The sequence below is a fragment of the Vipera berus genome (assembly GCF_964194415.1).
Source record: "Vipera berus genome assembly, chromosome: 6".
NCBI lineage: Eukaryota > Metazoa > Chordata > Lepidosauria > Squamata > Viperidae > Vipera > Vipera berus.
The window spans coordinates 45,619,932-45,646,456 of NC_138208.1; the positions used below are offsets into that span (position 1 = coordinate 45,619,932).

General features: G+C 38.7%; 1 protein-coding gene across 1 annotated transcript in view; it reads left to right on the top strand.

Annotated features, from left to right (window-relative positions):
* The window catches only part of TPH2 (tryptophan hydroxylase 2), a gene marked incomplete at its 5' end in the record, with an annotated part of 114,987 nt that overhangs the window by 44,855 nt on the left and 43,607 nt on the right, over positions 1 to 26,525 (top strand). Inside the window, one exon of the mRNA XM_081332003.1 lies at positions 11,679 to 11,805. Within this exon, the coding sequence (XP_081188129.1) occupies positions 11,679 to 11,805 (127 nt within the window). The remainder of the gene's footprint in view (positions 1 to 11,678; positions 11,806 to 26,525) is intronic.

Consider the following 26,525-nt stretch of genomic DNA (forward strand, 5'->3'; position numbering starts at 1 on the left):
CTGGGAGGGAAAAACCTTCTAGCAGATGCATTGTCCTGAATGCCACAATACAACAGTACTCAAAGTGATGTAACAAAGACACTTATGTCAGATAGACAGCTGGCAGCACAGGTCACTACACGAGCACAAGCCAAATTCCAAAAACCTTTAGCAAGTCAAGCAGGAATCGAGTTCAAAAAGGCACTAGAAACCAATGAATGGTTCCTAAGCCATAAGAACCTATGCACCATAAATGGGAGGAAAATTGTACATACCCAAAAGCCAGAGACTAACATTCATGCAACTGTGTCATGACTTGAATTCCGCAGGCCATTTTGGGTTTGTAAAAACTTTGCACTTAGTTAAAAGGCAATTATGGTGGCCTTCAATAAAGAAGGACATTGAAAGCTACGTGGCCAGCTGCCCGATTTATGCCTCAGCAAAGAGACTACAAGGGAAGTCACCTGGATTACTGCAACTAGTAGAACCCCCTCAGCACCCTGGAAGGAGATCTCCATGGATTTTATTGTGGAATTACTGGAGAGTAGCGGAAACACAGTCATCTGGGTCATGACAGACTTATTCTCCAAACAAGTACATTTTATTCCCTGTGTAAAGATTCCTAATGCAAAGACACTAGCAAAACTGTTCAACACATATACTGACTTCATGGAGCCCCTCAACACATCATATCCAACAGAGGAGTACAATTCACATCGGAGTTTTGGAAAGCGTTCCTAAGCCTGTTAGGAACCACCCAGGGACTGTCATCCAGTCATCATCTGCAAACGAATGGTGGGACTGAATGGTTGAACTCAGTACTGGAACAATATTTAAGATGCTTGATTAATTATCAGCAAGACAACTGGACTGACCTGTTCCTGTTTGCAGAAGTTGCTTACAACAACGCCATTCATTCCAGCATGAGCTACATTCCTTTCCAAGTAGCCACAGGACAGAGTTTCAACCCAATGCCTGAACTCCCATCAGCGGACCCTACAATCCCTTCGTTAAAGGAGGGGATTGTACAACTAAAGAATACCTGGCCAGTAATCAGAAAAGCCTTGGATGTGGCTAGGCAAGCATATAAAATGCAAGCAGATAAAAAGAGAGTTGAGCCAAAACCGTTTAGTGTAGGGGAGAAGGTTTACCTATCTACCAAATACCTAAAATCCTTACAACCCTCCAAGAAACTGGGACCCAAATATGTAGGACCATTCCCCATTCTCAGAATTATAAACCCTGTCACAGTAGAGTTAGAACTCCAAAAGTCCCTCAGACAAGTTCATCCAATTTTCCACTGCAGCCTTCTGAAATGCGAGCATTAGGACCACCATTATGGTAGAAGGGGAACAACATTTTGAAATTAAAGAAATCTTAAATTCCAGAAAATACCATGGCTCCACTCAATACCTAGTAGCGTGGAAACATCTTCTGTCCTCCCAAAATGAATGGGCCCACAAACGCCATATTAAAGCCCCTAAACTGCTTAAGAAATTTCACACAGAATACCCAAACAAACTGGACTGACCTATATTTTTAGAGAGGTGGATCTCTCTTTTTTAAAGGGGGGCAGGATGTCAGAACCCATATTGGGTTCTTTCTACTTCTTTTCTTCTGGGTTCTGCCATACACCTAGAAGGGAGGGGGGAAGACACTGAGGGCTGCCTCTTTGTTTCTCTCTATCGCTACAATGTAACTCTTTCACTGTCTCTGAATACTTGCTCTTTGAACTGTCTCCCCTTGATATCAGCTTGAAAGGGGGCTGGGAAGGAATGCACCTCTGGCCATCTGGCTTATCTCATGATTTGGAAGGGAAGGTTCAAAGACCTGGGGGGTGAACTATTACCCCCCGTAGATAGGGCTTGCAACTTGGGAGTCCTCCTAGATTCACGGCTCACCTTGGAAGATCACATAGGGGCTGTGACTAGGGGGGCTTTCGCCCAGGTTCGCCTGGTGCGCCAGTTGCGGCCCTATCTAAGCCGGGATGATCTATGCACGGTCACTCACGCGCTCGTGACCTCTCGACTAGACTACTGCAACGCTCTCTACATGGGGCTGCCCTTGAGGACCACCCGGAGGCTCCAACTGGTACAGAATGCAGCCGCAAGAGTTGTGTTGGGAGTCTCCCGATACTCCCATGTTACACCTCTGCTCCGTGAGCTGCATTGGTTACCAGTTGTCTTCCGGGTGAGATTCAAGGTACTAGTAATGGTGTTTAAAGCCCTTCATGGCAGGGGTCCGGAGTACCTTAGGGAACACCTGCTGCCGGCATCAACTTCCCTCCGCCCTGTGCGTTCCCACAGAGAGGGCCTCCTCAGGGTGCCACCGGTCAGAGAATGTCAATTGGTGGCCCCCAGGGGGAGATCCTTCTCTGTGGGCGCCCTGGAGCTATGGAATCAGCTACCGGTTGAGCTCCGGATGGCGCCCGATCTTCGCTCCTTTCGCCGCGAGCTAAAAACATACTTTTTTGAACAAGCTGGCCTGGCCTGATGGGGGACTGGGGGGGTCATTATTGTTATTTAATTGGGGTTTTTAAGATGTATTTTTAGTATATGGGCATGTATTTAATTATTTTTTAACTTTTGTAATCTTGTATTTTTATTCTTGCCCTGTTCACCGCCCTGAGTCCTTTGGGAGAAGGGCGGTATAGAAATATTATTAAATTAAATTAAATTAAACATCACTACAAGCCTGAGACAGACTGGTGTTATTAGCTCTTTCCCACAAGGGACTTAGCACCTGGGGATTGGCCCATTTGAATTGACCAGATGAACTATTAGGGTGGGGTTTGCTTGGGACTCTTTTAACCTATTGATCTGAGGGGAAATCCTCAGAGCCTGTCTATTATGCCTGCTATCGGCTTTTCCTAATAAAAGTTTATTTTGGAAGAAACTGCTTCCATGAGTTCTGCTTTCTTGGTTTTGAAGTAGACCCTGACACTGCCCTAATATTTTCCCCTAATAATAAGATGTATAAGCATGTTAAACAACCATGTATATAATAACTGAGCTCTTAGAACAAAGGGGTGGGGAGAGAAAATGGCAAAGTTTTAAAATTAAAACTTTATCTAAAAATACGGTACAGGAACTTGAAATTTAATTTCATCTGGTTCATTCTTTAGATTATTCAATGACCATGAGCCAGGCTAAAAACATGCTACAGTCCCTATATTTCTGCAACATACCTTCCTTTTTTCTCTAAGTTCTATAGTTGTGCTCTATCCTCTGCCCAAGTAGTTTGTCTATAGAAGGATGCAAAGAATAATTTGATTAAGCTCAATTTAAAAACTCCTGAGCTTTTATTTGGAGGAAGGGCAAATCAAACTATCATACTAAAGAAGCGTCAGCAGTCTAGATGCCTCCTTACTTTAGGGAATAGTTTCCATTCTGAATCTAACCAAAAGAGATTTAGTAATTTTTTATACAAATCCATTTAATGGAAAGTTTTTTCCAGGATCCAAATACTAGAATTGAGCCTGTCAGTTAGAGATAAAAGAGAAGGAGGATGCTGGTGAGGATGAACCCAACAGAAGACCACTGTGGTATATTTGCTAGTTTGTTACTGTGGGACTGTAGTGTCCCAAGTTAAAGTCACCACTCAGCTGTAGAATTCAATGAGTCATTTGGGGCAATTACTAATTTTCTGCTCAAAGTAGTTTATGAGATTAAAACTCAGAAAAGACTTCCTGTCCAGTGCCATGACTCCTTTGAGGACAGGCAGGATAAAAATTCAATTATAAACTCAATAAGTAATAAACTTTGGGGAGAAGAAAGCAATCTCCAATGACTATTCTTAACATCACTCAGAAAATAGCAATAACAATAACATCCTTTATCAGTAGTTTTCATTTTAAGCCATGGAATGTTTAAATGTTCTTCTTTTTAGTGATTTTTCTTGTATGAAATAAAAAAAATGGAAGATTCAACTTGAATTAGGAGAAGGTGTTTAATCTTCTCCATCATATCTTGCTCCAGGAGACGGGTTTCTGCTCATATGGAATAGTTATTTCTGCCAGCGCCAGTTTTATTTTACTTTGTATATATTCTTAGAATCCTTTTCCCTTTATATACTTCAGAATTCTAAAAAGGGTGGCCTAACAGCATCTCTTTTTGTGACTGTCAAACCTCCCCCATCATTTTGGAGGTTAAAATAATTAAATTGGTTCTTGTAATTTCCTCTCTGTTTTAGGAAGGTTGGAGGGGCAAAAAAGTGTACCTTTGCCTCTATCTTCCACCCCTAAAAACCCTGGAAACCTGCCTCTTCACTTAATGCCCATTTTGGAATATAAGCCTTAACATGCCATGCAAAATATGAAGCATCCCTTGAGTTGAAGGAAGTTGTGCAACTAGATACAACTGAATATACTTTGTTTTCTTATTATTCTATAATAATAATAATAATAATAATAATAATAATAATAATAATAATAATAATAATAATAATAATAATAATAATAATAATAATAAAAAAATAAAGTTGGAAGGGACCTTGGAGGTCATCTAGTCCAACCCCCTGCTCAGGCAGGAAATCCTATACCATTTCAGACAAATGGTTGTCCAGTCTCTTCTTAAAAACTTCCAGCATTGGAGAATTCACAACTTCTGGAGGCAGGTTGTTCCACTGGTTAATTGTTCTAACTGTCAGGAAGTTTCTCCTTAGTTCTAGGTTGCTTCTCTCCTTGATTAGTTTCCATCAGTTGCTTCTTGTCCTGCCTTTGGGTGCTTTGGAGAATAGCTTGAGTCCCTCTTCTTTGTGGCAGCCCCTGAGATATTGGAACACTGCTATCATGTCCCCCCTCGTCCTTCTCTTCGTTAAACTACACATACCCAATTCCAGCAGCCGTTCCTTATATGTTTTAGTCTCCAGTTCCCTAATCATCTTTGTTGCTCTTCTCTGTACCCTTTCTAGAGTCTCAACATCTTTTTTACATGGTGGTGACCAAAACTGGATGCAGTATTCCAAGTGTGGCTTTACCAAGGCATTGTAAAGAGGTATAATACTTCACGTGATCTTGATTCTATTCGTCTGTTAATGCAGCCTAGCACTGTGTTGGCTTTTTTGGCAGCTGCAGCACACTGCTGGCTCATATTTAAGTGATTATCCACTAGGACTCTGAGATCCCTTTCACAGTTCCTACTATTGAGCAAGGTACCCCCTATACTATACCTGTACATTTGGTTTTTCTTGCCTAAATGTAGAACCTTACTTTTTCACCATTGAATTTCATTTTGTTAGATAACACCCAGTGTTCAAGTCTGTCCAGATCCTCCTGTATCTTAAGCCTGTCTTCTGGGGTGTTGGCTATTCCTGCCAGCTTGGTGTCGTCTGCAAATTTGATGAGTTCCCCATTTATCCCTTGGTCCAAATCATTGATGAAGATGTTGAAGAGCACTGGGCCTAGAACAGAGTCCTGGGGCACCCCACTACATACTTCCCTCCATGTAGATGCAGTTCCATTGAGGACCACATGCTGAGTACGGCCAGTCAGCCAGCTACAAATCCATCTGGTGGTGATTCTGTCTAACCCACATTTTTCTATCTTATCAAGTAGAAGGTTGTGATCTACTTTATCAAATGACTTACTGAAGTCCAAGTAAATTATATCCACAGCATTCTTCTGATCCACTAATTTTGTCACTTGGTCAAAGAATGCAATAAGATTTGTCTGGCATGATCTGTTTTTGACAAAGCCATGTTGGCTTTTAGTAATGACCTTGTTTTCCTCTAGGTGCTTGCTGATTCATTGTTTGATTGAATTTTCCAGAATCTTCCCAGGTATTGAGGTCAGGCTGATAGGTCTGTAATTTCTTGGATCCATTGTTTCCCTTTTTGAAGATGGGAACTACATCAGCTCTTTTCCAATCCTCTGGTAGTTCCCCAGTGCTCCAGGATCTTTGAAAAATATAGTTCTTTGGTTCTGAGATCACATCTGCCAGTTCCTTGAGAACCTTGGGGTGTAATCCATCTGGTCCTGGTGATTTGAACTCATTTAGACTGGACAGGTGCTCACTTATCATTTTCTTGCCTATCTTAACTTGTGTTTCTATTTGTTTTTTATGGAACTATTTTTGATAGGTTGGATTGAAAGACAATCTAAAATATGGGCCATTGTTACCCTCTGAGCTTGGTTGTTTTCTTGCAGACATTTTGTTAACCAACTAGGTAACATCCTCAGTGCTAACAGCTAGCATTGATAATGTTACCTAGTTGGGTAATGAAAAAACTGCAAACAAACAACCAAGCTCAGAGAGCACCAAAGACCCCAGAGTTCAATCCACAGCTACAAATATTCTCTTCTATTGTTAATAATCTAAATGGTGCTGCAATTCTACTACTACTACTACTACTACTACTACTACTACTACTACTACTACTACTAATTGTAATGTATTGGGATTTTACCTGAACTGCTTTCACGTGTCTTTTGAATACTGCTTAAGGTTGCTCAATTGGTGTGTCTGTGTAATGGTCACTGACTAGCCAGACTCGCTGTCTCCAAGAAGATCATTGCATGATTTGGGGTGGGAATGGGTTCCTTTAAACCTGTTGGCCGCCACCTAGTGGCCAACCATATAAATAGCTGCGCAGAAGCCTCTTTTTCAGTTCTGTTCCTGTTTGCCTCAATAAAGCAATGTTCCTGTTTGCAACCTCTCGTCTCACTTACTGCCTCCAAAGAACTCACTACACAATAATAATAATAATAATAATAATTTATTTATTTATTTATTTGTTTGTTTTTATATACCGCCCTTCTCCCGAGGGACTCGGGGCGGTGTACAGAGCAAGGTAGGTATACAGTTAAACATTAGTAAAAACAATAGTAAAAAACAAATGAAACCCCAAGAGCTATCAGGCCATAATAATAATAATAATAATAATAATAATAATAATAATAATAATAATAATAATAATAATAATAATAATAATAATAATAATAATAATGTATATAGTATGTTTAAATGTGTGTTATGTATGTGTACACTTGAGAGCAAGCAACTAAATTTCATTTTTAATGTGTGTCATTGTGCCCACAGTAAAAAAATGACAATAAAGGTTCTCTCTCTCTCTCTCTCTCTCTCTCTCTCTCTCTCTCTCTCTCTCTCTCTCTCTCTCTCTCTCTCTCTCTCTCTCTCTCTCTCTCTCTCTCTTTCTCCCATTAGATTAAGTCCCATTGATTCAATGAAACTTCTTCAGAGTAAACATTGCACTGGACTGCACTGGAAATTTATTTCTTACTTTATTATATATCTTTCAGCTCTTGCTAGGAGACATCATATAAATGCCTTGTCATCCATAGCAAATTATCCTTTGTTGGTGCTGATACAATAAAGTTTTTTTGTGAATTCTTAAGAACATGACATGAGACATCCAAATAGTCATGTATCATAACAGAATGGCAAAAAATCAAATAAGCGCTAAATGGCAGCATTGATGTCTCTTGTATTTCTTTGCTGCTATCTAGAGGCCATATTAATTTTATAAAAATATAATTTTTATTTAAAGTTCTACCAATAATAAGAACTAAAACAAACTCAAACAGAACAAAAATGAAAGAAAAAAGAAAATGTTAAAACTGCAGTTCTAAAAAGTAAAAGAAAAAAAAAACTAAAATTTCTTCTTTTTTCCCCTGTCAGTTCAATTTTTTTCAGCAATAGATTTAATTCATCCTTTAGCACACACATGTCAAACACAAGGCCTGGGGGCCGGATCCGGCCCATGAAGTGGTTTCATGTGGCCCGCGAAGCCATCCTGGAAACAGTGAGGGAATGGCCCCCACTGCCTTGGCCCTGGCCCAGAGACCCTCCTTCTGCCAGAGACCCTCAGATCTGTTCCACTCCTGCCCAGGCCCCCATAGGCACCCTTGATGCGAACGATGTAGAGCTGGCCACGCCCACCCAGTAGGTCATACGCACTCTAGCCACGCCCACCCAGTAGGCCACGCCCACCCTGGCCATACCCACCCGGCCCCCTAAGGGCAACCGCAATGCTGATGCGGCCCTCAATGCAATTGAGTTTGACACCCCTGCTTTAGCATTTGGATTACTGTGTTTCAGTAGTGCTCATTTGTGTATACGCATTTGATAGTTTCCCATGGCAGTATTTACTATGAGGTAAGTGATTTAGGTTTGAACTGCAGGGCAAAGTTCTGGATTCTACAGCCAAATGACTTTTAAAAGAAAGACAATTGGGAACAATGACAAAAGACGACCATGATATAAATACCATGCACATTTGACAAGGTACTAATACTTTTAGCACCGCCCTGCATTAGAATTTGAGCAAAGTGACTATTGAATTAAAGATAACAGGTGTTATAGTACAGGATTACAGAGATATTTTTTCTTTTATCATGATAGCGTTGTGATTTATGTGCAGTTAAAATATGGTATTCCATATACTCAGAAGAATCTCTGTTCTGCGCTTGCGTGACTAAAATGAAATAGCTGCTCTGCTGCTGGGGAATTAGTAAGCAGATACTTTCTGCTTATTAAGGAGTTAGTTACATCAATTCATTTCTGAGTAATCTGGAAGCAGGCTAGATCATCAGCAATGATGGAACTGGCCACATCCAGAAATAAGTTGCATCATTAGGAATGCGAGATGGGATCACATTCAGAAATAGCATGACCAGAATGCATTTAACAGAGTGAGCAAATAAAGCTCTCACAAATAAACATAATTTAATAGCAAACAGTGAAACCAGTGATAAAATGTTGCACTGAACAGTTCTAATTTAGGACATTCCACTTCATTTCACTCCAGTACACCCCAGGTTTCTGGACTTCCTGCCCATAGTCCTTTAGCTTGGTTTTTTTTCCACATGACATTTCATTTTCAATAGCAGGTCTTTGTTGTCACTCTTTTGCTTGGCAATGCGAGAACTGAAGCACTGAAAAACTCATGAGGATCATGGGTTCTGCTGCTCAGATCAACACCATGAAAAGAAAACATCAGGATATCAAGTCTTGAAATCAGTGAAGGCAATTCCATTTCTATTCAAGAGTGCTCATTCATACACTTCCTTTAGGATTGGTGTGGTCCCAATATGTTAAACATACTGACTGGGAATACTAATTATGGTATAAGTCATCCAGAGATGTATTCAATATATTCGATATAAATAGAAATCAGCCAACCAATCAACCCACTTACCCACCTGCCCACTTATGGTACTTGAAGAGGAAAGCTGATTTTTAAAGATTTTCTTCTTTGTGTATTATGTTTATAAATAACTCAAGAAGGAAATCATACCAAATATACTTTCCTCCTATTTTTCCCACAACAGCAACCTTGTCAGATGAGTTGGCCTGAGAGACTGGCCGCTCAAAGTCACCAGCTGGCTTTCACATGTAGGGTGGGACCAAAAGTCAATCTCATGGCTCTCTTGGAGGAAGCCTTATTAGTGAAAGGAAAGGGATGTTGTAAAGCTAAACTAGATGTATGTACTTGAATCATGAGTTTAGATTATGTTCATTTAGTTACAAGACAAGCTTATTCTCCAAAGTGGAGTCTGTTATAAAAAGCACAAGGTGCCAGTTCAAAACCAAAAATGAATGCTAAGTCTATAAGATCTAAACTTAATCATAAACCCCTTTGTTGTTGTTAGTTGCGAAGTCGTGTCCGACCCATCGCGACCCTATGGACGTGCCTCCAGGCTTTCCTGTCCTCTACCATCTTCTGGAGTCCATTTAAGCTCACGCCTACTGCTTCAGTATCTCCATCCAGCCACCTCATTCTCTGTCATCCATAAACCCCTTTACACTGGTTCTATATTGTAAAACAATAAAAAAGAAAATAAACATACTCTTAACTTCTCTATTTTCATATTCACACAGAGTTACTTAATTGTTCTGATCCTTACATACACATCTGTGATCTAGTGAAGAAAAATGGATAGGTTGGTATGAATAACTCATTGTCTTCATTGGGGAGGAGTCATAAATATAATGAGGAACTAAATGTAATACTCAAACAATACCACTGAATGTAGAAATAAATACAGAGACACCAAAATCCACACACACACAAACATACATTTATAATACCAATACTATTTTTGCTTGTACTAAGAGACAATGGGAGATTTTTAAAAAGCTATGAACAGCAAGAAGGATTTTTTAAAAAATTAAAAAGAAGCATTTCTTTCCTTGAAAACTGGTTGGTATTTTATACCTTTTAGATCCAGTTCATATTTTTTGTCAAAGATAAAACAATATAAGGGAGTGAATCAAAAATAAAGAAATAAATATGCTGTTTTACTGCTGCAAATAAAAGATTCAACCTTTGAAGCAACCTTTATGATAGTTTGCTTTCATTCTGAAAAAGAACATACTGAATATACAGTACTATTTGGGAATTGTTGCAGTGCTCTATGTGAGTTTATATCACAGTATTTTCAGACATGTACTAACATTGCATTTTTTTTCCTGTGGCAGGAAAACTTCTCTATTTTCATATTCACACAGAGTTACTTAATTGTTCTGATCCTTACATACACATCTGTGATCTAGTGAAGAAAAATGGATAGGTTGGTATGAATAACTCATTGTCTTCATTGGGGAGGAGTCATAAATATAATGAGGAACTAAATGTAATACTCAAACAATACCACTGAATGTAGAAATAAATACAGAGACACCAAAATCCACACACACACAAACATACATTTATAATACCAATACTATTTTTGCTTGTACTAAGAGACAATGGGAGATTTTTAAAAAGCTATGAACAGCAAGAAGGATTTTTTAAAAAATTAAAAAGAAGCATTTCTTTCCTTGAAAACTGGTTGGTATTTTATACCTTTTAGATCCAGTTCATATTTTTTGTCAAAGATAAAACAATATAAGGGAGTGAATCAAAAATAAAGAAATAAATATGCTGTTTTACTGCTGCAAATAAAAGATTCAACCTTTGAAGCAACCTTTATGATAGTTTGCTTTCATTCTGAAAAAGAACATACTGAATATACAGTACTATTTGGGAATTGTTGCAGTGCTCTATGTGAGTTTATATCACAGTATTTTCAGACATGTACTAACATTGCATTTTTTTTCCTGTGGCAGGAAAACTTCTCTATTTTCATATTCACACAGAGTTACTTAATTGTTCTGATCCTTACATACACATCTGTGATCTAGTGAAGAAAAATGGATAGGTTGGTATGAATAACTCATTGTCTTCATTGGGGAGGAGTCATAAATATAATGAGGAACTAAATGTAATACTCAAACAATACCACTGAATGTAGAAATAAATACAGAGACACCAAAATCCACACACACACAAACATACATTTATAATACCAATACTATTTTTGCTTGTACTAAGAGACAATGGGAGATTTTTAAAAAGCTATGAACAGCAAGAAGGATTTTTTAAAAAATTAAAAAGAAGCATTTCTTTCCTTGAAAACTGGTTGGTATTTTATACCTTTTAGATCCAGTTCATATTTTTTGTCAAAGATAAAACAATATAAGGGAGTGAATCAAAAATAAAGAAATAAATATGCTGTTTTACTGCTGCAAATAAAAGATTCAACCTTTGAAGCAACCTTTATGATAGTTTGCTTTCATTCTGAAAAAGAACATACTGAATATACAGTACTATTTGGGAATTGTTGCAGTGCTCTATGTGAGTTTATATCACAGTATTTTCAGACATGTACTAACATTGCATTTTTTTTCCTGTGGCAGGGATACATGCCATGAACTCCTGGGACATGTGCCTCTGCTTGCTGACCCCAAATTTGCCCAGTTTTCTCAAGAGATTGGCTTGGCCTCCCTGGGAGCATCTGATGAAGATGTCCAAAAACTTGCTACTGTAAGTCACCATCATTTAAAATATGAGATTTCTTTCTGTGTTAAGAATCTGCCAGTTCTTCTAAATTTACTAAATGTTGGGTGGGGGCAAGCTAGTCATTTCCATCACCCCCAAATATAGGCTGTGTTCACACAATGCACTAAGCCAACTGTTTTCACTAATTTCAGTATCATTTGATGAATGAATACTGAACATGGCTATGTGTTTAAGAATCCAGCTAATGTTGGATTATTTAACAAGCTATGGTCAAGCAGGCTATTGCTTAGTATGGTGCCTAAATTAGGTCATAGAGCCCATTCCTCTCTTGCCGTACAATCATGCTACCTTTAATGTATGATCATTTCCTTCCTTCCTTCCTTCCTTCCTTCCTTCCTTCCTTCCTTCCTTCCTTCCTTCCTTCCTTCCTTCCTTCCTTCCTTCCTTCCTTCCTTCCTTCCTTTCCAAGATATCCCAAAACCCTCCAAAAAGTGTCTTTACTTCACTGTTTTCCAGATGTGATGGGACTACTATGGTAGTCCCAGAATTTCTTGCCAGCCATTGTCCATATTCCTTAAGGACATAGGGAATTAAAGGAATTGTGGATCCAATATATCTGAAACATACTTGATTGAAAGAAAACCACTTTAGGATACAGATTTGAATGCATGTAATTTAGACACATTGTACTATATTTTTCCAGTTAAGCTTTTGCAAACTGCATTGTAAAGGAATGCATATATTTTTGCATTAGCCTATAGATGAAACGAAGATGAAAATAAGGCCTACAATAAGAAAGTACTGATTTCTGAAAATATTGGAATATTGTAGGCAATTGTACACACAGTATTCAGTAGGCAGGAATTCAATATAGTTCTGCCTGATGTACAAAAACAAAAATGGATTTGCAGGCGTGGGAAAACTTTGTATCAGAATTCTACGTTTGAATCCAAATTTCTTTGAATACAAAGAAAAACTGGAGCTGTTGTATTTTAGAATACCATCTCAGAGAAAGTTCTCACGATATTTTTTTCTGTTGAAAGCTATGTAAAAAAAAACCTAGGTTTTTTGCACTGAAGATTATGTTCCCTAATTTAGGGAATGCTTGCTCTCACCATGTAGAATGTAAGTTTATGGGTATGCATTAACTTATTGAAATTATGAAACTTGGGCTAATTCTCCAGATTTTAATCATTTTGAGAAAACTAGTACCCAGTGTATGTACAGTATGTACATTATACAGTACATATGTTTGGATATATTATTAGTGTAACCTGCAACCTCTTTCTAAATATACACTGTCAGTGTCAGATTTGCTTCAACCTCTATTTTTTCTGTATGAATAAAAAAAATCAATTATTTCAGAAATGATCTTTATATTAGCCTTCACTAATTGCTTCTTTAAAGTGCTACCTACAAATATGTCCAATTAAAAAAATTGCTGTCGATACTAATTAACTTTTTTTCAAGTTTTCCCCCCTTCATTCTGAAATTGTTTTCAGTTCTCAGGCACTTATGTATTAAAAACATAATTCTTTCTTTTATTGCTATTGATTGTGCTATTGTAAGCTAGTGCGGAAAAGTGGAAACTAAACCATTGGTCTCTTTGTACAAGATTACAGGAATGAGAGCTTTCTAGAGAGGTAATTAGAAAAGTCAAGATGGTGGGCATGATGGTGGGATCAAACCACAATATCTTTTTAATATGCCTCTTGTGTTGCATGTAGAAATGCAGGCTTTGATTGTGCCCAGGAGGGTCAGGGCAAATAATGTGTTGGATGAGGTCAAACCCCCCCAAAGATGCTTTTTCAAAAGGTAACTGGATTTTATTTTTCCTTGAAGACATTTTGTTGCTCATTCAAGAAGCTTCTTCAGTTCTGACTGAATAGTGGAGGATGGAAGAAATGATATTCCTTGCAATCATCTGGTCGTTAGCATTCTTTCTGAGAATTGTTGAGGCCATTTGTAGATTTATCTGTGCCCTCAAAGCCACCCATGCAAATGGGAGTGGAACATTCTTGGAACTGCTGAAAGGACTGTATTGTAAACAGGAGATGGTGGTATCATGTCCCCCCCCTCTGTTTCTCTTTGGACCCACCATTGGGATTGAAAGAGGGGTCAAAGAGGCCATCTACATTAAGGTTGAACAGCCCCTCTCAATAGAGGGGGAGAGAGATGATATTTCTTTTTTAAAAAAACGTTTTATTGATTTTCTAGTTTTACATTTAAGTATTTGAAAAGCGATGGGGCGGCTGGGTTAATCAGTAATATATGACATACAAGTATCTTTAGTACAAGTCTCAAGCTGCTACATTAATTTTTTTTCTCTTTTCCCCTTAGTATTTACGGTCTCCTGTTTAAATTAATACAATAAATCAATTAAATAAAAATGACATTCTTACATTTATCAATAATTTTTGGCTTATACATATCCTTATTATTTAAACATTCAGTCTTTATAGACAATCAATGTCCTAATTAGTTTTCCCCAATTTTTAATTTCCCATTAATATTTAACTTAACATTTAATATTTAGAGTTCCCAAGTTTTAAGTAACCAAAGTTCCCTTTATCACAATCCATTACAAAGTCTAATATTCAGAATACACCTCTTATCTATTTGAATATATTCTATTTCTCACCATCTTACATCAACTAATTAATAATACAATATAACATTCTTATTTTCTATTAATTTCCAAACGTCTTAAATTTAGTAACCCAAGTTTTCTCTTGTTTCAGCATCAAATACCTCCTCTCTTTTTCTCTTAGTGTCTATTATCTCATATTTAAGCTAGTACAGTTTTTATTATATCAGCTAAGTAAAAACATGTTTATTATATTTATCAATGTATTTTTAGCTTATATATATCTTAATTAGTTTTACAGTCAACCTTTATAAACAAATCAATATTCAAATTTAACTTTTAATACTTATACTTCCAAATTTTAAAATAATCAAAGTTTTCTTTATCTCAGTTCATTAGGGGCTAACAAATTGTCTCCCTATTTTTCTCTCTCGGTGTAGTTGTCCTGAAGTGTTTATCTTCCCTTCAGTCTGTTCTTCTTCTTGATCCTCAGGTTTCTTCTGGTTTATATAGAAAGTCTTTTCCGTTTTCAAAGTTGTCAATCCCTTTTCTGAGTTTTCCGTTAACTGTGTTTGTTGATCAATTGAATCTTCTATCATAGTATTTGATTGCTCCATTTCTTCTATTATATTCTGTGTAGTTAATTCTTTGGTTGTAATCAAAGTTTAGGTTTGTATATCTAGGCTGACATCTTGTTCTTTTCTGAGCTTCTTATTTCATCAGTGGCTTTATGAATAGTTTCATGAATTGCTTTCAAGATAAATAAAATCTGTTCCTGATCTTTGTCCATGTTCTCTTAGTGGTGTGAATTAAAAGCTTTACAGTCAGAGAATGAAAATAATTTTATCACTGAGTATAGAACACAGCTGGGCTTCTCACAGCTGATTGCCAAGGTTACAAAAGTCTTATCTATAGTCTATGCTTCAAGCCAAGTCTCTTTCAGACAATATCAGGTTTAGCCACAAGGTGTTGCCCATACCATTTTGGATTTTTTTAAAAAAAAACAACACCAAGATTTTTATAGTCTTTTTTCCAATTCTACTTATTTTTTGTAAGTAAAAATCCAAATCTTCAATAAAAATAGTTTTAGTTCTCAATTTTTGGAAAGATAGAAATCCAGTTAGAATCAGGTTATTGTTTCAATGTTTTAAACTCCCCTGGATAGTCAATCACCACTGTTATTAGAGGGTGAGATAAAATTTTCCTTCCCTCTCTCCACAAGGGTAAAAAATACTTTGGGCAACTTATACAGGTAGAAAAAATAGTTAGGCTTGAAGAGAGGTTCAGATTTCACCCAGTCTCATCTGCGCTGCTTTGTAGGTACCTAGTGGTAAGTTTGACTTCAGCTGTCTGCAGGCTAGTGATGAGCCATATTTCTATGGCCAGTCTTTCAATCGCTGGTTTGGAGGGCTGTGCTGGATCAAGCGGGAAGGCTACCGCCCTCCTGTGATCAAGCAGGGATCCCCTCCTTGCTGGTTGCCCCTACAGGGCAACTTTTGACCCTTTCCAGGGTCCCCCAGTGATGTGAAATCGGACGTGGAAGACGGAACTCACCTTCCAAATGTTTGCGGCGGCTATGGCGGCAAACCAGGAGTTGGGATATGATATTTCTGAGCATGGAGAAAGGGTGTGGCTCTACTGAAATGCTATTGGTTTATGCATTGGATCTGCTCAGAAATATTGTGATAACTTTGTCAGTGGATTATATGTTTTAATCTTTAATCCAGAAAAACAGAGGCATCCACAGGATTTGATGCCTTCATTAAAATGAGGACAAAGGTGGCAGAGTTTGCATCATGACAGCTATTAGCCCATCCTGTAGATGCTGCTGCTAGGAATGAATGCGTGTTGTTTTTAATTAAATAGTAGAATAGAATAATGTTTGATAAAGTATACATTCTTTAGCAGTATGTCAGGGCTTTATAGGAGAAATATTATAAGAGGGAAATCCTCTTTTCATCTGTGAAATACTAAGAAGAATTGTTTTTTAAAAATTTAAAGAATTATTATCACAGGGCTACACAAACATATATCAACATTGGAATTTTTTGAAACATAATCATTTGTAAGCCAAATGTAATTACCAGTAATTATCCGTTACTGTCCTGAAGAATTGAGAATACTGACTTCAAAGTAGCTCACTGTCCTAACATCAATGTAAGTAGCTTGGAAATAACTTCAGGACTTAAGTTGGGAAGAATGCATCTGCCAGAAAGCTCAATATCATTTAGAGAGTCTGTGTGAAAATTCTAGAACTGAGAACCAAGCATTCCTGTTCCTAATGCTATACATGTTTTAATTTATATTCTCAAAGGTTACAGGTAACTGAAAGAAGAAAACAACACCTCATCGCCTACAACATTTCAATGAAAACAAATGGCTACAGATGCATAGCAAAGTTAACCAGAATAATAAACAGATACTTAGCATTTATATAGTGCTTTAAAGTGCATAAAACGTTTTGCAGATGTGGTCATTAATTTTAACGCTAGACAATATAAGCATGCCAATTCTACAGAAGGGCTGAAAAAATATTGATTTGTTTAAAGTAAGCAAATGCATCTTTAATGGGTGAAGCATTTAAATAAGAATCTTTGTTAGCCTGTTCAGCTGACACCTTAAAATGTGGACCACCAAATAGCCCCTCCTTCCTCTCATTCATGGTGGTGACATCAGTGACACAGTAGTCATCCATGACACAGAGTAGTTTTCTCCAGAAAAAAGTTTCACATATAAACAAAGGCTGGTATGCAGTCTGAAATCCTACAATATCAAGATTCCAGCTCCTAGAGCAGACATGTCAAACTCATGACGTCACCTGACATAGCACAATGTATCGGGATAGTTTTGCCATTGCCGGCAATGGGGTGGCCATGGCTTCCAGATGACGTGTCCGGTCTGCAGGCCAGAAGTTTGACACCCCTGTCCTAGAGCGTACAATCTCAACCAAGAGCCAAAACATGGTAGTGAACCATTACTCCCCTCACTGAAGCATTTAGTACTCTTTAAGTCCAGTCTTCTGTTGCCTCCTTGACAATTTGATGTTAGAGCATGCACAGTCTTATTGAGCTGAGATAACCCAGGAGTAAACACAGTAAACAGTGATCTGTATTAAATGGTGGTTTATATTACACTATCTACAAAATCATACACCAGGAATAATATACATACATGTGTTAATACAGCAGAATCCAACACACAGCAGTTAACAGCAGGAAACAGAAGAGAGAGAACACATCAGCAGAGCCTTTCCTTTATACAAATGCTCTTAAAGAGACACAGACCCTGCTGAGTCATTCCCACCATTACATTACATCTTACATCTTACATTATACAGTATAAGCTGGTTAGCTGTTAAATCAATACCTTGACACTCCTCCCATTTAAAGCTAAACAGCTGTTAACCCAAATCCTTTTATATACTCTTGATGTTTGCCTGCATTTAAAGGCTTAGTCAACATATTGACTATATTGTTGTCAGTGGAACAATGCTGTAACTTTATCAGTTTATCCTTTACGGCCTCATTGACATTACAATATTTTATGTTTGCTTCTGCTTCCGATATGTTCTCTTGTCGCCATCTTTATACATGCAACATTGTCCTCAAATATTGGCACAGCTTCTTTTACATCAATATGTACATATCTTAGTAATTACCAAGTTAATTCAGAATACTTTTTCTCTGTGTAACTCCTTACACAACTAACCCTGCCTTATACTACAGTTCATTATTGTGTAAAACCTTTTTATATACCCATTTACACCCTACGGTCGTTTTTCTTCTGGTAATCTTATAAGGGTAAATACCTGATTCATATTCATAGACTCCATTTCTCTATCCATTGGGTGGACAGGCAGCAAAGGCTGTAAAGAGCTCCTCCAAAAGTAAAGCTCTAACATAGCCTCCTTTCATTTATCCTGTTCTACTTTAGGCAATGACATTATCTCTTGGTAATTATGGGGTTCATACCTTACCAATACACTTTAAACCCACTTGCTATGAACCGATCAGGAGATATGCTTTTTTGCTATGTTCAGACCTCCTCAGTATCATCTGTTCCTGTGTTTCTGTGACTTCTCTCTTTACCTCAGGTCTATCCTCTTCTATTCATTCTATTTCTGACCTGCTATTCTGCTCTTTCTTCATTGGGCTTTGTGTAGCCTCTTCTTCCTGAGAACTAGCACTATGTGTTGGCATGAACACCTCAGTGTTAGAATGCATCCTGTCCCAATTTTTTTGTTCTGCAAAACTAGCAGACCTTGAAATCACAACCTTCTTTGTTTCATCTGTGAATCTATGCCCTTTGGAACCTGGCTCATATCCAACAAACCTAGGTTTCCTGGCCTTTTTCTGTCCTTTCCTTCTGGTACTTTTGGGAGTATGCACCCAGGCATAACTGCCAAATGTCCTTAGGTGAGCTAACGAAGCTTTCCTTTCATATAACATTTAACATGGAGTTTCATTTATAGAAACACTCCATACCTGTTTACTAAACAGTTGGCTGTTTTCATGGCTCCCCCCCAGTATGTTTTACTCATTCCTGGATCTGCCAGCAGTGAGCCTTTCATGGTTTACAATATGCCATTCCTCCGTTCAGCAACTCCATTTTCTGCTGGAGAGTACAGATTTGTACATCTATGCCTTATGCCCAGTGCTTTTTTTGTAAAAGAAAAAGGTGCCGGAACTCACACATGTCATACAACCCACTTTGCCTACCCTACAAGGTTCCATCCAAAAAAGGTGCCGGAACTCCGTTCCGAGCGTTCTATGAGAAAAAAAGCCCTGCTTATGCCTAAGTTCCCCAGCCACTTTTGGAAATTGTCAGACATGAACTCTGTTCCCCTGTCTGTTTGCAGTTGGCATACTTTATGGCCATATCTTCACTCTACAAAGTTCACCCATTGCCTGAACTGTTGTATAACTTGCTCTTTGATAAATAACAAAACCCATATCTGGTGTAGTCATCTACTAAGACTAGTATGTACCTAGCTCCTCCTAGAGAGGGCACCATAGGACCAATTAAATCAGCGTGCACTAACTGCAAAACTCTGTTTGCCTTGAGCTTTTCTTACTTACAGGATACACTCTGGACTTTGACTCCTTACAAATAGCACAATCTAAATATGTGTTGCATTGCTTAATGTTAAGTCCTTCAGCTAGGTCTGGCATCCTTTGCAGCTCTCTAAAACTTGCATGACCTAACCTCCTATGTAATAAATGTACACGATTATCATGCATGGGAGTGTTTGTAAATGTTCATGCACAACCATCCTGCTGCTTCTCTAACACCTTGTGCACAAATCCTCCCACCTTTCCTAATGGTGTATTGACCCTCTGCAAACATTACTTCATACCCCATATTACCTAAGCTCGAAATGCTGAGTAAATTATGGTCTAACTCTGGTACATATAATAAATTATCCAAAGTTTCTCCAAATTCAGTTACATAAACTTTACCTTCCCCTTTAACAACAGACTGTTGTCCATTTTGAAAACATTCGTGGGTCATTTGCAATATGCTGACTTGCCCCACTGTCCAACAACCAAGTGTTTTTCTCCATTAAAGTTACTGCTAGAGAAAATATTGGTTGTGTAGCTCTACGACCTTGTCTTGCTGCTCCTCTGTTTCTCCTCTCAGGGCAGCGTCTTTGGAGATGCTCTGTAGAACTACACTTTCACCATGCAAACATTCTCGGCTGCCCTGCTGGCATCTTTTGATGTTGTAGTTCTAGGCCTGGTTTGTGTGTTGTAGTCACTCCCTCTCTGCTGCCTTTTCAGCTGTTTCTGTTCCTCCTCCAGCAACTGGCCAGTCAAATAACTCATGGTTAAGTCCCTTTCCTGCATGGACTCTAAACTGGTCACTAGGACATTCCATGAAGTATCCAGTGAACTGAGCACCACATACACCTTGTGTGCCTCAATAAAAGTATTTCCTCTTTTTTCTAACTCTAGGAATGTCTTTCTCTTGGACTGCAAATGCATAAACATGCTCTCTCCTGGTTTCAGTTGGGCCTTATATAGCTTTCTTGTCAGCATTACTTTTCTGCTCACAGTCTCTCTCATGTACACACTGCACAAAGCTTTACAGCACTCCTTAGCAGACTGGAGACCCCTTACGTGTATCAGCTGGCTATCCTACAAACTCAGGATTATGCTGGCCATTGCTTTCTCATTCTTTCTCCAGTCCCCATCATCAAGGGCTGTGGGTGGATCAGTAACTGTCATCCACAACTCCTCTCTTTGCAAGTACATCTCTATCTTCAGACACCAGGAGACGTGGTTTGTCTCATTCAGACGAGATACTATAAAACCTCCTCCCATTATGCTGAGGGTGTTTTGTATTAAATGGTGGTTTATATTACACTATCTACAATATCATACACCAGGAACAATATACATATACATGTTAATACAGCAGAATCCAACACAGAGCAGTTTCAGCAGGAAACAGAAGAGACAGAACACATCAGCAGAGCCTTTCCTTTATACAAATGCTCTTAAAGAGACACAGACCATGCTGAGTCATTCCCACCATTACATGACATCTTACATCTTACATTACATTTGAACAAGCCACAAGGGGTAAGAATCTAGCCCATAGATGGCTAAATTCATACTATTGAGAAACCTATCCAATTTCTCAAATTCCAAAGGTTCAAAAGAATTCCAGATATCTCTACAAGTCTCTCAGTCATCTCATTCCATATTGCCACTGGATAGCAGGTTATGAAAAAGACCAGCAATAGATTTATCTGTGCCCTCAAAGTCACCCATGCAAATGGGAGTGGAACATTCCTGGAACTGCTGAAAGGACTGTATTGTAAACAGGAGATGGTGGTATCATGTCCCCCCCTGTTTCTCTTTGGACCCACCAGAGGGGTCAAAGAGGCCATCTACATTAAGGTTGAACAGCCCCTCTCAATAGAGGGGGAGAGAGATGATATTTCTTTTTTAAAAAATGTTTTATTGATTTTCTAGTTTTACATTTAAGTATTTGAAAAGTGATGTGGTGGCTGGGTTAATCGATAATACATGCTGCTACATTAATTTTTTTTCTCTTTCCCCCTTAGTATTTACTGTCTCCTGTTTAAATTAATACAATTCTTATTAAATCAATTAAATAAAAATGACATTCTTACATTTATCAATAATTTTTGGCTTATACATATCCTTATTTGACTTGCATGAGTCAATCGCTGCTGTTATTAAAGGGTGGGATAAAATTTCCCTTCCCTCTCTCCACAAGGGTAAAAAATACTTTGGGCAGCCTATACAGGTAGGAAAAATAGTTAGGCTTGAAGAGAGGTTCAGATCTCACCCAGTCTCATCTGCGCTGCTTTGTAGGTGCCTGGTGGTAAGTTTGACTTCAGCTGTCTAGGCTAGTGACGAGCCATATTTTTATGGCCAGTCTTTCGTCCGCCGGTTTGGAGGGCTGCGCTGGATCAAGCAGGAAGGCTACCGCCCTCCTGTGATCAAGCAAGGATCCCCTCCTTACTGGTCACCCCTACAGGGCAACTTTTGACCCTTTCCAGGGTCCCCCAGCCATGCGAAATCGGACATGGAAGACGGAGCTCACCTTCCAAATGTTTGCATCGGCCGCGGCAGCAAACCGGAAGTTGGGATATGATATTTCTGGATAGCAGGTTGTGAAAAAGATCAGCAATATGCAAACCTATCTAGAATGATAAGCATACTCATCAAATATGCTCATATCCAGTTTCCTGTCAAGCTGGATATCTAGTCACTAATACATCTCTCACATGATCATTAACATGCCATTCATCACCCCCATCCATCTTTTCTTTTTGTGAGTGGTATCCTCCTCCTTTTTTTTAGAGTGGCATCTGTTGCAGCACCCAAAACATAGTCAGTCAAATTTCCAACAACCAACCCATTCATCCTAGCCCAGCCAAGTTTCAGTAATACATGCCAGGTGCATCTTCTCTCCATGATTTCATTATGAAGGTAGATGATCTTATAACATATGAACATTAGGTCATCCAGGACCTTGAAATGAAATATTTGGGCTAACAATCACTAAAGGTTTTTAAGAAGGGATTGAACAACCACTTGTTTGAAATGATACAGGGTTCCTTGCTTGAGCAAGGGGTTGGACTAGAAGACCTCCAAGCTCCTTTCCAACTCTGATATTTTGTTAAATAGAAATAGAAACTAAGTTGCTGATTCCACATCCCAGGAAATGGCAATCTAATATAACAGAATAAAAGAGTTGGAAAGGACCTTGTAGGTATTCTAGTCCAAACCCCTGCTCAGGCAGGAAACCCTATACCAGGGCTTTTCAACCAGTAGTACAGGTACCACCTGTGGTACATTGGCACCTGGCAGGTGGTATGTGACCATCCTATAAAAGTGGTAGCAGGGGAGGGGAATGAGCTGAACCGGTGGCAGCACCGCACAAGTCTTAGCGAGAGCTGGCTGGAGCTCCAGGGCTGTCAGGGCTCAGCAGAAGCACCTGGATCAGCACTTCTTTGGGGCTGTCAGGGCTAAGTGGAATTGCCAGGATCAGCACCAGGCTCCAGCTGGAGCTCGGCGCTGATCCTGGCGCTTCTGCTGAGCCCAGAAGAAGCGCCGATCAGCTGGAATGATGCAGCATCTCCAGGGTCTTGTGATTTACATTCAGATGCTTGGCAACTGATTCATATTTATGATGGTCACAGTGTCCCAGGGTCATGTGAAGTGACCAAAACCTGCTGCAAGCACCCAGCAGAGGGAGGGGGGGAAATAAAAAACAAACACTCCCCACCCCACCCCCGCTGCCAATCCTCAACAGAAATGCTCACAACAATGAAAACCTCAGACAGGAGGAAGAGCGCCACCGGGTGGGCAGGCAGGTGTCTTGCTCGGCTGTGGCTTGGGGGTCACTTTTTTCAGTGCCATTATAAGTTTGAACAGTCACTAAGCGAACTGTTGTAAGTCGAGGATTACCTGTACTTCATCACTTTTTTCCTTTTTTTGGGGTCATCAAGTTTTTGACACCTTGCTAGGTGACTGGTGGTACTCAGATGTTGCCATAGCCTAAAAGTGGTACAATGGGTGAAAAGGTTGAAAAGCCCTGCCCTATACCATTTCAGACAAATGGTTGTCCAGTCTTTTCTTAAAAACTTCCATGTTGGAGCAGCCATGACTTCTGGGGGCAGGTTGTACCACTGATTAATTGTTCTAATGGGCAGAAAATTTCTCCTTAGTTCTAGGTTGTTTCTCTCCTTGATTACTTTCCATCCATTGCTTCTTGTCCTGCCTTCTGGTGCTTTGGAGAATAGCTTGACTCCCTTTTCTTTCCGGCAACCCCTGAGATATCAGAACACTGCTGTCATGTCAGCCCTAGTCCTTCTTTTCATTAAACTAGGCATGCCCAATTCCAGCAACCATTCTTTATATGTTTTAGCCTCCAGTCCCCTAAACATCTTTGTTGCTCTTCTTTGCACTTTTTCTAGTCTGAACATCTTTTAGACTAGAACCAGCCAAACTATATGCAATAATGTTATGTTGTATCTCCCTTTCTTAGCCACTGTGAAAATTCTGCCCTATACTCATAGTTTCCCTTCCACTGACAATCTGTGCTTTTGGGAAACATCCTTGGCTACTAGACATACATAGTGGCCTCACTTTAAAACTCTGATGTTGCATTTCCCTTTTCTACTAAACCCTCTTTCTTTAGGATTTAACTAACTGAGGGCATTAACCCCATGCACTCATTCTTGAAGAGAATAGTCCTTTGGAATAAAGACCTTCCTGTCAACCAAGGTCTGTTAGACTGTGGGTATAAGTGGGTGAATAATCAAGCTTTCTCCTATGCCTGTAAAGCAACTTAGTAGGGGAAGTGCCTCTCATCACTCCTCCCATGCTGAGATCTGCACTAAAAGTAATTGTATGAATAGGCTATTGAAAATCTTGATTTAAATGATTTCCTTTTCCCTTGAAAATGCATGGAAGACCACTAAGATTATCCATAGGTATCTGGAAGCAAAGTCCTTTAAACTCAGTGGAGCACAGTTCTAAATAAACATGTTGGGGATTGCAGTACTGTATATGTCATCTGATGAATAAGCTGACTCACAGTCATAACTAAAAGAAAAATGTAGAAGGAAAAGACAGAGGAGAGGCATTCTAAACCACAGATTGTGTCACATTTGCAAGACAGATTATTGCCATGTGAAATGCCAAGGACTGTCATTGTGTGCTGGGTTAACTCCACATTTTATTTTGTGTCCTTTTATTTCTGGAAGCAGCATTTTCTACTTTTCCCTTAGCTAAACAGAGGATGGAGAGGATGTTCCTCCTTCTGCTGAATGTACATAATGTTACAAAAATATCAGAAAAAATATTCCCTTCTTTATTACTGCAATTTAATTTCATGCCTTCTATCTGAGTGCTTTTAGGATAGCCAACAGTATTGCCAGAATAGTTAGTTATAAATAAAATCAATGAACAGTAACATAGAGCTGAAAATAAAACACAACCAGTTGACAAACATGCGGGGAAGGGAAAGCTGAAGCTGTATAGTGGTTTTAAACACTTGTGGGAATAGTGGAGAAATTCCTTTGTGGCTTTATAGAATAATTCTGTATTAACATCTTGTAATGTTGCTTCACCATTGGCATTTCTGATGGCTGTGAAAAGAATAATTGTGCAGCTGTTCAATTGCTTAAACAGTTTGCAGATACGCAAGGGTGTCATGCATTTTTGTCTGCTTGTGATCAAAGCTTTTGTTTGGGTTTGGGGGTTTTGCTGCAGTTGTAGACTTAGTTTTAAAAAAAATAGCTTCATTGCTGAGAGCCAAAAACACCCAATACTCACATGACTGCAAACTCTGTTCAGCCAAGCTGGCCCTACTGTTGCGCAGTGAAGTTGCTCTCTAGGCAGCTGATTTTGTGTCTCATGATTGGGCAGCAAATTGTCCTTTATATTTTTATACTAAATCAACAGTGTAGTCAAGGCTGGATCTCAGAACTGAAGGTCCAGATGGTACCTCAGTGACTTCATGGTGGTAGGGAACAGATGTTGGGAAACAGCAAAATGGTAACACATTAGCCAGGTTGATTCTGGTTGGTACAGTATTCTTTCTCTCTTCTCATTTAAAACCTGCCTGATAATGTAAGGCTAGTCTGACATGTTCAGTTATGCTTTTTTGTTTTGGTTTGAAAAATGCGGTATCTACTTTGATAGCAAATTAGTGTTCATTCCCATATGTTTATCTACTTGAATTAGTTGGATTGTAGTAATACAGAAGCAGTTGTAAAGCATAGAAGAGGGGAAATATTAGTTAAGGACACATCTTCAGGCCATTCAGTCAAAGGCATAAAGCAAAGGTTTGCAAAATCATATGGCACTCCCTAAAACAGCAAAGATTTCAGAGTCCTTCAGAATGTATTACAAAGTCATTAATTTAAATCTTTCAGATTTAATTAATTCTAATTAAGTTACATTTTTCATTCTGGTCTCATCCTCTTTCCACACCACACCATTTAAAGGCCAGGGGCAGAATTTGGCACAGAAAACCTTGAATACATCTGGTTTAAAATTAGTTGACTATATATGATTGTTACTACTTTAAATAGTCATGGTATTTTCTGCCTGAAATCCTGAAATAACCTAGCTTTGCATATTCAGTAGTCTTAGACAAGTGAGTTCAGGGATTTTTACCTCAGAAAAATAGGAAGCATAAAGATTCCATTCCCCCCATTAAAAATTAAATATTATATATTAGTAAAATCAAGTGCAGGTAGTCCTCAAATTACGAATGTTAGTTTAATAATGGTTTTAAGTTATGATGGCCTTGGAAAAAGTTATTTTCAACTGCACTTAAACTTACAAGAAGTATTAATACCACTTTACAATGCCTTGGTAAGGCCACACTTGGAATACTGCATCCAGTTTTGGTCACCACAATATAAAAAAGATGTTGAGACTGGAAAGAGTACAGAGAAGAGCAACAAAGATGAGTAGAGTTCTGGAGGCTAAAACATATAAGGAACGGCTGCTGGAATTGGGTATGTCTAGTTTAATGAAGAGAAGGACGAGAGGGGACATGATAGCAGTGTTCCAATATCTCAGGGGTTACCACAAAGAAGAGGGAGTCAAGCTATTCTCCAAAGCACTTGAAGGCAGGACAAGAAGCAACGCATGGAAACTAA